Here is a 14,570-nt window from a genome sequence, read left to right on the forward strand (position 1 = left end):
ACTAGCAGTATTAAGTATTTGATAATTAGATCTACATAATTTCTGGGAGGAAATTTGTTATATAATATCTGGTGGTATCTGGATATAATTTTGGTAAAGGAATGGCAGAAAACATAGTCAATTTTGGTTATAATGAATGTAAGGTTATTCTTGGCTTACTATATATGACTATAGAAAGTAAAACCAGTTCCACAAATAATTTTGTAACTTCTGGAAATACACAAAGTTATGTCTGAGTCATAAGTGAGAATCATTGATTGAATCATTTCTCTTTGTCTTTTTTAGCATTATTGATCACATGTAATCAGTTTTAGAAACTGGTTTATTCCTCTCAACATTAATGGTAACTTCTAATGAAGTGAAAAATTTCAGATCTCATGTATAAGCTTTTTTTTTTTGAGACCAGGTCTTACTTTGTCACCCAGGCTAGAGTGCAGAGAGGGGTCATGATAGCTCACTGCAACTTCAAACTCCTGGGCTCACTTGATCCTCCTGCCTCAGCCTCCCAAGTACCTAGGACTACAGACATAGCACACCTGGTTAATTTTTCTTATTTTTTGTAGTGACAGGGATCTCTCTATTGCCCAGACTGGTCTCAATTTTTCTTATTTTTTGTAGAGACAGGGGTCTCTCTATTGCCCAGACTGGTCTTGAAATCTTGGCTTCAAGCATCCTCCCGCCTTGGCCTCCCAAAGTGCTAGGAGTACTGGCATGGAGCCACCAAACCCGGTCTATGTATATGCTTTTAATGCGTCAATCATAGATGAAAGAAATCCAGTTTGGTGTCATTTATTTTTGGGTGTGGAAAATACAAGTTGTTTTGAGATGGCTTATATATTTTATACCACTTCAGTAAATTTGTTTTTGTTTTTATTGTAAGACCTCTTGGGGTACCAGAGATGGCACTTTTTTCTAAGTAAGTCGTGGGAATTCCACAGTGATCATGTTTCATAAAGTTTAACATATCAGAACTGTGAAGGAAAGGGAGGAATTGTTCTTTTGCAGCAATTTCCAGTCACATATCAGGGTTATGTTGAACTGCAACAAAGATCAAGTTTTAAAAATTTCATAAAATACAAAATTATTTAAGCATTTGAAAGATAATTCATTTGCCTTTTTCTTGCCTTCTAACATTAGCAATTTCATGGAGAGGCTAAAACTTATACTCCAGAAAATGTGGAAACACATTTTAATGGGAGTAAAATTTTAAAAATTTGAGTAAGAGTACAATATTATTAATATACATCTTCTTAGTTTTATCTTCCCTACATAGCTACTTAGGCTCTTATTATCTTCCCTCTCCTCCATTTCAAATAGCAGGGAGGAAGCCTGGTCATTTCCTTAGGATGATTACTCCTTTGCCTTGAAACGTTTATGGGGCCCACTGTCTCTTAGAACAGCGTGTGGTAGCGAATCCTACTCCCAAATCAGTGATTTCCGATTCCTGGCTTTGGGAACCACTATGCTGCCTATTCTCTTAAAGGGCAACAACAATTTCTCAGAAAAAAAAACAAGTTCAAAATTGATTTAAAATATTTCAGCGTGCCACATAGCTCTGTCTCTTGGTTTGGGGGACTTGCTTTTTCCCATGGAGGAATGAAGAAAGGGCAAAGGTGGTACCAAAATGAACCTACTTGGTTGTAACTCTATTATCTGCATAAATGCTGTCTTTGCCTGGAGGTAACGTGCCATGGCTGTGTACATCCAGAGGGCAACAGTAATAGCCAACAGGCAGATAGTCTAGTGTGAAGTTAATCTGTGAGGGATGATTTTATGACACCTATAAGCAAATGAAAGGCAGAAGTTAGTTTCTCCCCAAGATGCCTTTTTTGGCTGAATGTTGTCATTTTTCCTTCCCCAGAGTTTAACAGAAAAGGGTCCTTTTTTGGATTTAACTTTATTCTACTCTTCTGTGTATGTTTCTACTAGAGTGAAACCTAGAGAGTGTTTCCACTAGAGTCTGTGGGGGGACACAAAGTTTAGATTGAGATAGTTCAGATACGCTGGTGAGAAGTCCGAGGAGCTTGTTGGACACAGAGCTTCTACTTTTGTCCACATGCCTCTACTCTGGTACTGCACTTTATCTGAAACTGTGCCTCCGGTCCTTAGACCAGCTATTGGAACATATCACTCCGCCACTCCTCTGTTACAGCACAGGATCAGCTGAGATGGTACATGCTGTGTAATCAAACACCTCCTAGAAGACAAGTACAGCCGATGTTTCTCACTGTTGCCTTATCATTCTCCGAGCCATCTTTGATGCTGATCTTGTAAAAAAGAAAACACTTTACTAGTTAGTAGCAAAACTCCTTTTAAACTCAGAGCTTGTGTGTGGTAGTCAACATCCTTATTTCTAGATTTACACAAATTGTATCAACTGTAATCTTTGGCACATGTATGTGGTCAGATGCTTCATAAACATGAACCAACTTGGGTTGCAAATATTGGGCAGAATATCCAAATTGGTGTTATATAGGATGACTGCATAATCTGTCACTAGAGATTTCATGAAACATAGGAGGTAACTCTTCATTTGTAATTTAACACATTTTTAAAAAAAGATGATCTTTAATTTTTTTTTTTTTTTTTGCCTAATTGTGTGTACAGCTATACACCATACTATGCCATAGGCGCTTAAAGTTTGATCCATCCAAATCTCTTTTTCACTTTTCTGAGACTTCTCTGTCCTCCCACTCCTGAAGTCTTAAAATCATTTTTCACCTGTGAGGTCACTGAGGCACTGGACTTGACTATGGTGGTAACCTTTAAGGGGCGTTGAACTGTTGATCTTCCAAGAAGAAAGGGACCAGACAGTGTTGCTTAAGATGCTGCAGTTGTGTTACTGTGAAGAAAAGATTCACTTACACTTTCAGCAGGCCATATATATGTATATACACACATACATATATATTTTCACTTTGGCAAAAAAATGTTGAAAAATCTGAGAACATCATTACCTTCACAAATTATTTATGGATACACTGGGCGAGAAGCTTACTGTAGGGCAGTCACCAGAAAAAAACTAATTTTAGTGCTTTCAATAGTGTAAAATTTGTATCTATTACCATGGCAGCAGTGTCTGCTGTGCACTGTGTCCTATTACTGTAAATCATCTGGTTTATAATTCTAATGGAAGCTAATTTGTTTTGTAATGGAATCCAGAGCAGATATGTATAATATGATCAGGATTGTCCTACAGTTGTAAATAAGAATAGGTCCTGTTTATTTTGACATCTTTTTACAAATGCATTGTATTAGGGTGTGAATATTCTGAACCATGCTCTTGTTTAAAGTTTTGAAATTTTTATTGTTAAATGTAACATTTTAATGGTTGTAATAATTATTTGTATGGATATGAATATAGTATTTTATTTAAGAAAATAAACTTTGCATTTTTGCATTGTGAATTCTGTCTTTTCTGATCATTGCCACTTCAGACCTGCTATTAAATGACTTGCCTTGAATGCTGAAGTATTATATTCAAATAATCTTTAAATTTTGCCAACATGTCTGAAAATAATGCCATGACACATTTGGCGTAGGGATTGTGTCCCTGATCAATCAACCTCAACTCATAATTATGACCAGAACTGTATTGTTGGAACAAACTATGTATCTCTGTATTCATTATAAAAAGTAAAATTAGGATTTCAGATCAGACTAAATTTTCTTCATATAAAGTCATGCACTACTAAGGACGTTTTGGTCAACAATGGACTGCATAGCCACAATGGTGGTCCCATAAGATTATAATGGAGCTGAAAAATTCCTATTGCCTGGTGACCTAGCGTAACTGTTGTAATGTCCTAGCTCAACTCATTAGTGACATGTTCGTGGTGTAAACAAACCTACTGCACTGCCAGTTGTATAAAAGTATAGCACATGCAATTATGCACAGTACATAATACTTGATTATGTTACTGGTTTATATATTTACCAAACCATACTTTTTATCATTTTATTTTATTTTTATTATGCCCTTATTGATGAGATATCGTTATTTTAGAGTATATTCTTTCTACTTATGTAAAAGAAAGTTAACTGTAAAACAGGCTCAGGCAGGTCCTTCAGGAGAGAGATATTCCAGAGGAAGGCATGGTTGTCATAAGAGGGGACAGCTCCATGTGTATTGCTGTCCCTGAAGACCTTCCAGTGGGACAAGATGTGGAGGTGGAAGACAGTGATATTGATGATCCTACCCTGTGTAGGCCTAGGCTAATGTGTGTGTTTGTGTCTTAGTTTTTAACAAAATGGGTTAAAAAGTAAAAATAAAAATAAAAATTTTTTAGTGCTCACTTCGGCAGCACATATACTAAAATTGGAACGACACAGAGAAGATTGGCATGGCCACTGCGCAAGGATGACATGCAAATTCGTGAAGCGTTCTATATTTAAAAAAAAAATAAATAAAAATTTTTTAGATAGAAAAAAGCTTATAGAATAAGGATATAAAGAAAGAAAATATTTTTTGTACAGCTATACAATATGTGTTTTAAGCTGTGTTATTACATGAGTCGAAAAGTTTAAAAAATTAAATTTATAGAGTAAAATAGTTACTGTAGGCTAAAGTTAATTTATTATTGAAGAAAGACAATTTTTAAAATAAATTCAGTGTAGCCTAAGTGTACAGTGTTTGTAAAATCTACCTAGTGTACAGTAATGTCCTAGGCCTTCACATTCACTCACCACTCACTCACTGACTCACTCAGAGCAACTTCCAGTCCTGCAAACTCCATTCATGGTAAGTGCCCTATACAGGTGTACCATTTTTATATTTTATACCATACTTTTACCGTACCTTTTCTGTTTAGATATGTTTAAATACACAAATACTTGCTATCATGCTACATTTGCCTACAGTATTCAGTACAGTAACATGCTGTACCGGTTTATAGTCTATACCAGATAGCCTAGGTATGCAGTAGGATATACCATCTAGATTTGCATAAGTACACCCTATGATATTCTTACAATGACAAAATTGCCTAATGACCCATTTCTCAGACCATGTCCCAATTGTTAAACATGACTCTACTTCAAGTAAAACATATACTACAGCAGAGTAAATACAGAATCCCATGGGAGAATCCAGCTATTGTATATGTCAGACAGTAAATAGATTACAAAAATGTTAAATAATACTACTCTTCTCACAGTTTTTGTTTGTTTTGGAAAATATAGTTATTTTTCATAAAACGTTATTTGTGTTATGTAATGAGTTTATTATCTTTGAATGAATTCATAAATATTTGTAAATCTTTGATTTTTTTCTAATATGGTAAATACTGGCAGGTATAACCCACATAAACAAAAACTTTTTGGAGTCCTCAATAATTTTTAAGAGTGTAAATAGGTCCTGGGACCAAAAAATTTGAGAACTAGTATTTTAGAAGAAACCATAGGAAATATCTGACTATAACTATAAAAGAAAAAATTGTTAGATTGAGCTCCATTAAAATTAAGAATTTCTCTTCATCAAGTCACAGAGTGTCAAAGATTTTATATATCAAAAGGAAAAATACTCATGAGCCAATTTTTAAAATGGGCAAAGAACTTGAAAAAATCCTTCACACAAATGGCCAAGAAGTCTATGAAAAGTTGCTCAACATCATTAATAATCAGAGAAATGCAAAATAAAATACAATGAGATACCACTTCATTCTCACCTAGAGAGGCTAAACTTGAAAGAACTGACAAATGCCAAAGATGTGAAATAATTGGAACTTTCATACACTGCTGATGGGAGTGTAAATTGGTCCAACCACACAACTCAGCGATTCCATAGTACACTGAGTATATACCTTTGAAAAAAGATCACAAAAAGACACATATCAGATTGTTCATAGCAGCTTTCTTTACAGTAGACAAAAACTGGAAACAGCTCAAATGTCCACCAATAGGAGAAAAGATAAATAAAATGGCATATAGTTACAAAACAAAGCTACTTATAGACACGGATAAATCTCACAGACATCATATAATATTAAGTGAAGAAGCCGGACAAAAAGGAGTACATCCTGTGTGATTCCATTTACACAAAGTTCAAGACTAGGCAAAATTAATCAATGGTGAGAAAAGTCAGAATAGTGGTTATGTTGGGGGCAGGGATTGACTTGAAACAGGCATGAGAATGCCAGAAATGTTTTGCATCTTAATGGTGGTTACATTGGTGAATGTGCATGTGTGCACATACATATGTATATACATGTAAAACTTCAATTTATATACACTTAAGGTTAGTGTACATTTTATCCATTACCAAATATATTTTATACCTAAACAAAAATGTTAAGAAAAAATTATCTATGGAAGTTTGAACAGATGTTGGTTTTCTCTTGATAAATTCCCCTTGACTAAATAATATCCAAGAGTTATTTTACTATCATTCTTTAGAAAAAGAAAAGGCCATGGCACTATTTTGTATCTGGCTCATCTGTTATACAATGAGACTGAAATGCAGCCTCTGCTAGAATATACTCAGTTGGTCAATGTCAACGGCTCCTTGGCCCTTTTCTTCGTCCTGTGAGAAATGAAGGAGATGATGCTAATTTGCTTCTTAGATAAACTCAAAAGTCAGGAGGTTGGTTGACTAGTACCGGTGTGCCACTTAATTTTTCACATGATCAAGTAAGCTACAGAGTTTGGGGGAGGTATGAAAATCCAGCTTGTAGCAAAGTTTGTGCAGTGCAGGTCTGGTTGGTGGTGGTGTTTTCTGACATTGCCTAATCACATTCAGATCGTGGTTTGGAAGGAGGCTGCAGCCAAATTGTAGTGGTGGAGAACTTACTGTTTTGCAAAGTTTTCTGGGAATTCATGATTCAATTAGGTTAAATCCCATTTTTTTGAATGCTGCCATGGGGCGAATGTACAAATTCATGTTAAATATTTAAAAAGAAAAAAAAAAAAAGGCCAACAGCTGAGTACAGAAGATGAGAATTGGTTAGAATGTCAATGTTCCAAACCAAGTCATACTGCTTTTTTTTGGCTTATTTCTGGACAAATTTAGAAACATTCATCACTATTATCATTGTATCCCAAATGAAGAAATATGATTTTCCAGTTCTATGCAGCTAGTTCCTCTGCCTAAATTTGGCTGGGATGAAACTACTGCCTTATAGGAGGAGAGAGCTGGGCCCAGCGACCAAGAACGAAAAGACGGTTCAACTGTTGTGAGAATTGTGGATTCTGATCCATTGGGCCAGCACAGATGAGTGTTAGAGGCAGTGTTGGAGAACTTTTTGGCTCTTGACAACTTTTTGAGTCTCTGAATGCTTTTTAGAAAATAAAAAAACACACTACATTCCTGTGCTTTCTCTTCCTTTTAAATTTTGTTTTTGAACCAATAGGCTCCCAGTGGTAACCTGATACCTTACGCTGTCTGTATTTTGATCTAAAATGAATCTCCAGGTCTACGGCCCTTTGCCAAATGCAGTCATTGAATTTTGAAAAAGAACTTTGGTTCTTAGCTTTACAAGCTTAGAAACTGAAGCAACGCATATGAATGCAGCTGTTCCAGTTTAGAGAGCCAAGATGATACAAAGCCATGGTTTTATTGGATGGCTTTCCTAAAGCACAGTGGGTTTCACTGTTACTCAGAATTATATATCAGGCACATATCTTCTGAATTTCGAAAAACCTTTTCTTGTCAATATGTACAATAGTTATATAATTCTAGGCTGTGTGTTTTGCACATATAGATGCATCCCCACATAAAAGTTGAGCCTTCATTATAGCACAAACTGTTTATCCTTTCTGTGATCTTGTTACCTGTACTACTTATTTCTGGTCCAGGTTCACCTAGACTAGTGACTTCTCTAAGTTTCAGTTTCTCCATCTGGGAAACGGACATGATAGGAATGACTTCTTAGGGGGTCTTCAGTATTATTAATTAATTATTAATATTAATATTACTGTATAAGGTAATGTATACAAAACCCTTGGCAAAGTGCCTGATGATGGATGTTGGCTGTTTTAATGATCAGTTCCAACAACTTTAATGTTCTAGAGGTTGGAGATGGAAATTGAAGACATACGTTTCTAAGATCCCACCGAAAGGGTAGCCTGAGAACCTCGTCCCATACTTGGCTCGTAGCAGAGGGAGCTTGTTGTCACCTAGAAAGCATTAGAGGGATGGAGCTGTTTTTGTTCCCTCTCCAACCATCCCTCTCTCTAGATCTCTGTTCTCTGCTGGGATTAAAACTGGGACTTTCATTTTTCTTATGAAAAAAACTGAGGTGGTCAGTTAAAGCATCTCTTTTATTTTTCTGATTTCTCCACCTTTATCTGGAAAGGATAGTTATTCTTCTGCTCTGGGCACGACAGGCCAGGCTGTAAAAGTCCAACAGAATGTAAGCTTCTCTATTAATCTAAATAGAATATTCAAAATACTGCCTATAGAGGTAGTGGTAGTCTCTGTGCTCTCAGCTCAGTGGACCCCAGGGCTCTCTTTCTTTTTGCTTTCAGTACACCTGAAAACAAACAAACAGAACCAAACCCACAAACCCACCACATCAAAAGTTTGTCCCTCCTCCTTTGGTCCAGTCCTCCTTCCCCAACCATTTTTATAGAGTTCTCACTAAAATAACATCCTGTAGGCTCTATCATCTGTGCCACCAACCCTACTGCCCAACACTTTCTGTGAAGTTAAACACTTTTCTTTTCCTTCTAGCTTCCCCTTTAACTTCTATTACCCAGAGAAGCAACTATCTTTCCTCTATGTCCCAGTCCAATCTCATTTACCCTCTTGTTTAAAGCCGCCGTCCACATTTACAGTTTTTAGGGATAATTCAGGCTGGATTCTCATCTGTTCTCTTCCCCCTTAGGCTCTCAGGAAACACTGCTGCTTGAAGCTGACCTTAAGCTGAGTCTCCTTTTGGTCTTCCAGGTTTACAGTTATTATTCTTGCCTCATCTCAGTTTTCCTTTTCCTTAATGCTCCATCCACTTCGTTATTACATTGTTCTGGCACTTGAAAGTTAACTGGAAATTCTCAGATATGTTTGAAGCAATTGCTGCAAGCCTATTTCTTCAGAGAACTAGCACCCTTCTCTGACACCAGATGCCCAGCAGGGTCTCCCCAAATTATTTCTTTGTTTGGTTTTGCAATAGAACCGGGAACTGCAGATGGAGAAAGCGTCTCTCTCTGAGGAGGTCTCTTATAGAGACCTATGGAACCAAACATCCTTTCCAGGAATGTGGTGGTGAGAGATGCTAAGTTGTATCAGCAATTAGAGCTTTATGTCTGGGGATAAAAATTGCTCAGTTGTAATAGCTACTGGAGAGGAGAAACTCTAGGTTTTCTTTCCTTTGAGATTCCCAGGGCAGAGACAGCAGTAATGAGGTGAGACCCTATGCACGGCTAGGCTTTCCACTTGGTCCTAGCTTCGGTGCCATTTTTCCATCTGAGATGGAAGCAGCATATAAAGGGCCAGAGTTGGTGACATGCAGCAATCAAAGACATGGAGGGGCTGGGGAGAGAGGGCTGGATGGATCTCAGCGGTGTCCCTGAAGGTGAAGAGGCCTCCCCAGCCCTCAGGGCCTCCTGGAACTGAGGACAGGAGACAGGAGAGCCCATGGATGAGAACCCCCAGCAGCAGCAAACCTGTTCTTGCTCCTTGTGGGATTGAAGAGGTGTGAGCTGAGGATCCTGTCTGTGCTCACACTGCCCCTGGGCCCTACATGTCCTCACCTTGTCCCCCTTGTGTGGTGTCATGGAGCTGTGCCAGTTGAGGATCAGAGAGCTTCAGCAATTTACCCAAGGTCACACAGCAAGTAGGTGGACATATTTGGACTAAAGTCTGACTCCAGAATCTTTCTCAGCTTCTACTCTTCCTTCTATGAAGGATGTTTGTCTTTGTTCCTCCCTTTCCCCCAAGTTATAGACAGAGAAATTGTCACCCAGAATGAGAAATATTTGGGTATTACTTGATTTACCGACACGTATTTTGTGACCCCACAGAACATTCTGGCAAGTGCTTGGAGTTACAAAGGAAGCAGCTGCCACTTTCTTTGCCCCAAGGAGCTGGCTCGGTGATCTCCTTCAGTCATGGAAAGTCCCTTCCCCAGATAGACTCTGGTTTTCCACTGGCTTCTCCTGCTGCTAAAATAAAACCCAGCTAATCCCTCAGTGAACCATCCAGCATCAACAGGTGGAGTTGCCTCTCCAGCGTTTGTCAGAAGTGTGGAGAAGTCATTTTTTTATGTGCAGTTTTGCCCCTCTCGGCTGCCACGTCTCTGTCCTGCTCCAGCTAAACTGCTCTTGTCACTTCTGACCTTGCCCTGCCAGGAGCCTCTTCAGAGTGACTGCTTTTCTCCAGTTACCCTCCAGTTGAACTTGGCTTTCTGAGTTACCCTTCCTTTCTCCTTTAAAGGGTGATGTCCATGAACACAGGCAGGAGTCGGCAGGGACACGATGCACCGTTCAGCACAGGCATTGTCTTGCACAAGGCACCGTTTAGCTCTCTGTGACTCTCCTCGTTCCCCTCCACCCCAGCGCTCGTGTTAACCCCACGCTTGCAGCCGAGTGACTTTCTTATGTCCTCCAACCATGAGGTCGCTGCTGCAGAAAGAATTAGCAACACGTACATTTAGAATTGATATTTATAAGAGCAGCTTGGTCTCGGTTTTCAGTCCTGCCACAGAGAAAAAAGCTGACCACAATGTGGGACGTTGTAGCACAAGACAGACATGATCAGAAAACAGTCAAGAATACAAAACAATCCATCCTTTTCTGCCGGGCCCTCTCCTCATTTCCACTGACATTTCCCCAAACAAGCTACCAAAAAGGTAATGTATCTTTGCATTTACTCACTTCAGGCCATAGGGCTACTTGAATGGACTTAGTGGTTTACATTTCCTCAGTGGGTCTTTTTTGGATTAGAAACAATGAGTACGTTAAAATAAAAGAATTAGGTCAAATCAGCCATAGATAAAACAGGTTCAAAAATTTTTTAGGCCGGGTGCAGTGGCTCATGCCTGTAATCCTAGCACTCTGGGAGGCCGAGGCGGGTGGATAGCTCAAGGTCAGGAGTTCCAGACCAGCCTGAGCAAGAGTGAGACCCCGTCTCTACTAAAAAATAGAAAGAAATTATCTGGACAACTATAAATATATATATAGAAAAAAAATTAGCCGGGCGTGATGGCACATGCCTGTAGTCCCAGCTACTCGGGAGGCTGAGGCAGGAGGATCGCTTGAGCCCAGGAGTCTGAGGTTGCTGTGAGCTAGGCTGACGCCACGGCCCTCACTCTAGCCCGCGCAACAGAGCGAGACTCTGTCTCAAAAAAAAAAAAAAAATTTTTAGATATTAGATTAACACAACCATTTAATTGATGGCCTTCATATGGCCTATGGAAACCAACAATTTTTAAGGAGTAAAGAATAACAGAAGATCACACATAAAATTTGGGGGCATTTACAAAATCATCACTTTTTTTACGGAAAGCATCTTTGTGTTTTTAAAATCTGGAAAACTTGCTTTTCAAACTTCTAAAATGTGTTTTTGAATACTATGCAAATATTTTAGATAAAGAATCATATTTTTTTTCAAAAAAAAAAAATGATCCATTTCTCTAGTGAATGATCAGGAAAGCAGAGGCGAGAGGTGACTTCAATTTCACAAGCAAATATATAGGTACGCGCATGTTCGTATGTCTATTTTCCGATTACATCATACTCCAGGCAACAAGGGAGCCTGGTCACAGTGGGACTTCTCAGAGGCAGAGCTGCCAGGCTGTGTGTGAGTGGAACTGGGACACTGAGCTTTTCAACACCTTAAAAGGGGAGAGAATGGGAGTCAGAGGCCACCAGGAGACAACACTAAATTAGCTGTGCTCTTTGCAGTGAGAGGGGAAGAGGAAAATGTGTTCATCCTGAAGAGTTAATAATACTTCTGAGAACTTCAGGGAGACAGCGTGGAACCCTGACGTGCATCAAATGACAGACGAGGGGCTCTGTCGAGGAGGACCCTTCGGGCGGTGCCCCTGGTTGGAACACTTATTTCTTCCCCAAGGGTGATGTGGGCATAGCACTGGGCTGTGTGAATCGGAGGGACAACTGAGTGCTGCTCCCTTTGCTGAATCTGTCCTTACGGTGATGCCTGTCTGCCCGCTGGTGCTGTTACCAGTCTCTTGACGCTGTCGATCATTCACCTTGCTCCTCCTGCTGCTAGAAGAGTTTTGCCCGTTTCCCCTTCCACCTTGGAGCCGACCGGGAGTCTGTGGAGTAACAGGCCTTTCCAACAAGGGGCGGCCAGAGTGATGGGGTCCACACACAGCAGTGAGATGAAGACACCAAGGAATAAGTAAGCGCCCAGGCCTTGGTGCCAGTGACAAAGCCCAATCCTGAGTCCCTCCAGTGGTGTCAGGAACCTGGGGGAAACATCCCGAGTTCCTTCTGAGGAGGCGACTAGCTGGTGCTACCAGAACATCTATCGCAGTTGGGTGGGGCTTGGGTCCACCTCTCCACCATCCTCTGAGGAATCACATCCTCCTCCCAGGACCTTGGAGGAGTGGGCTGGTGCTTTGTGACGTCTAGAGCAGTGGGAGTCACAAAGGTGTGGAGGGAGCCAAGCCAAAATTTGTGGGTGGGGAATCCAAGCGGCTGGCCTTTCTAGGCAGGGTGGCAGCGGGAGGGGAGGGTGCAGCAGCATTTGCCATTGCTGGCCAGTGTCAGGTGAGGGTGGCAGGGGTCCCAAGGTAGCGAATCCACTTGGATGCAGCTTCTGTGCTTGTGTCACTCACAGAGCTGCAAACGGAAGGAAGGGGCAAGTGTTTGCTCCTCACTCGGGTTTGCCTCTGTCTGCAGCGTGTCTCCCCTGCTGCCTCCTTCTTGCAGGTTTAGGTCTCTCCCCTCCTTCCTGTGTGAAGGCGGGGTTGACCCCACAGAGGGTGGGTGAGAGTTTGGCAGTGGTTGCTTTGCTGGGGTCACTGTGTTTTTCTCGAAACAGCACCAGGATTGATGGCTCCCTCTCCCCCTGTATGTGTTGGAGGCTCAGAAGACAGGGATCTGGTCTCTCCGAACCACATCCAGGTCATCATCCAAAGTTAACAAAACCTGAAAAGAGAGGAACAGAGAGATGAAAGGATTATACAGTCACTGTCAAATGAACAAGTCCCTACTTTCTCTCTGAGACTCCCACAGACCGGAAATTGAATTTCCTTGCTCATTCTCATGTCTTCTGCAGCTCTCTGCAATGCCTTGCTCTTAATAGGCATTTATTATAATTGTACAGTTCATTTGTAAGTTAAATCAAATATTGCTCAGGGCTAATTATGTGCTATTCTAGATGCTGGATATATCTTGGAACGAAAAAGACGAAAATCCCAACTTGCAGCCAGGCATGGTGACTCACACCTGTAATCCTAGCATTGTGCGAGGCCAAGGTGGGAGGATTGCTTGAGCTCATGAGTTCGAGATCAGCCTGAGCGAGAGTGAGAGCAAAATCTCATCTCTAAAAAAAATAGAAAAATTAGCTGGGTGTGGTGGCACACACCTGTAGTCCCAGCTACTTGGGAGGCTGAGGCAGGAGGATCACTTGAGCCCAGGAGTTTGAGGCTGCAATGAGCTGTGATGATGCCATTGCACTCTATTCATGGTGACAAAGTGCGACTGTGTCTCAAAAAAAAAAAAAAAACAAAATAAAACCTCCCAACTCACAGTGGAGCTTAGATTCAAGAGAAGGCATTACACATAAAACAAATACATGAATGAAATAGAATTTGTTAGATAGTATTATGTGCTAAGGATAAAAACTAAACTAGGGCCAGGCGCGGTGGTTCATGCCTGTAATCCTAGCACTCTGGGAGGCCGAGGCAGGAGGATTGCTCAAGGTCAGGAGTTCCAGACCAGCCTGAGCAAGAGTGAGATCCCCATCTCTACTGAAAAAATAGAAAGTATCTGGACAACTAAAAATATATATAGAAAAAAATTAGCCGGGCATGGTGGCGCATGCCCGTAGTCCCAGCTACCTGAGAGGCTGAGGCAGGAAGATCACTTGAGCCCAGGAGTCTGAGGTTGCTGTGAGCTAGGCTGATGCCATGGCACTCTAGCCTGGGCAACAGAGCAAGACTCTGTCTCAAAAAAAAAAAAAAATTAAACTAGGAAGGAATATAGGAAGTATGGGATGTGGCGAGGTAAAAAATTTTGATAGGGTGGCCTGGGAAGTCATTACTTAGAAGGGGACATTTAGGTCAAGACCTAAAGGAAATGAAGCCTTGTTGCATAGAGCATTCCTATGTAAGGAATGTACCCTCCTCCCCACATGGAACCGTTAGCTCCACTTTTGTTGTCTCTGTCTCTAATGAAGGTGACTATCAAAAGTAAAAGCCATAAGGAATGTTTCTACAGATTGGCTAAACTTCCCAAACTGGCCACTGGGGGGTAGCCCTGCTCCACTCCTGAGGTTACATGGCAGGCCTGAGCCCGCGTAGAGTGGCCCGTGTCGGGAGCCCAGGAGTCAAGTAGGGTTGGTTGTTAATTGTCAGTTGAACGCCTGTACAGACATCACAGACTTTTAATTTGGAAAAGTCAAAATTACAATTAAAGGGTGCCAGGGGCTGTCATCCAGGGTTGAC

At 40.7% G+C, this 14,570-nt stretch overlaps 1 protein-coding gene, 1 non-coding gene and 1 pseudogene across 7 annotated transcripts in view; 1 reads left to right on the top strand and 2 right to left on the bottom strand.

Moving 5' to 3' along the window:
* The first annotated feature begins 4,288 nt into the window (after positions 1-4,288).
* Positions 4,289-4,395, top strand: LOC123631106. Its single transcript, XR_006732981.1, has one exon. It is a non-coding gene; the product is annotated as a U6 spliceosomal RNA (small nuclear RNA).
* A 7,401-nt stretch (positions 4,396-11,796) lies between these two features.
* Positions 11,797-12,672, bottom strand: LOC123647679 (annotated as a pseudogene).
* The window catches only part of SIDT1 (SID1 transmembrane family member 1), an 82,855-nt gene continuing 80,646 nt past the window's right edge, over positions 12,362-14,570 (bottom strand). For all 6 annotated transcript variants that reach the window (XM_045540257.1, XM_045540262.1, XM_045540261.1 and 3 more), the window contains one exon: positions 12,362-13,050. In XM_045540257.1, the coding sequence (XP_045396213.1) occupies positions 12,988-13,050 (63 nt within the window). In that variant the 3' untranslated portion in view covers positions 12,362-12,987. The remainder of the gene's footprint in view (positions 13,051-14,570) is intronic.

Source organism: Lemur catta, chromosome 1 (assembly GCF_020740605.2).
Source record: "Lemur catta isolate mLemCat1 chromosome 1, mLemCat1.pri, whole genome shotgun sequence".
Classification (NCBI taxonomy): domain Eukaryota; kingdom Metazoa; phylum Chordata; class Mammalia; order Primates; family Lemuridae; genus Lemur; species Lemur catta.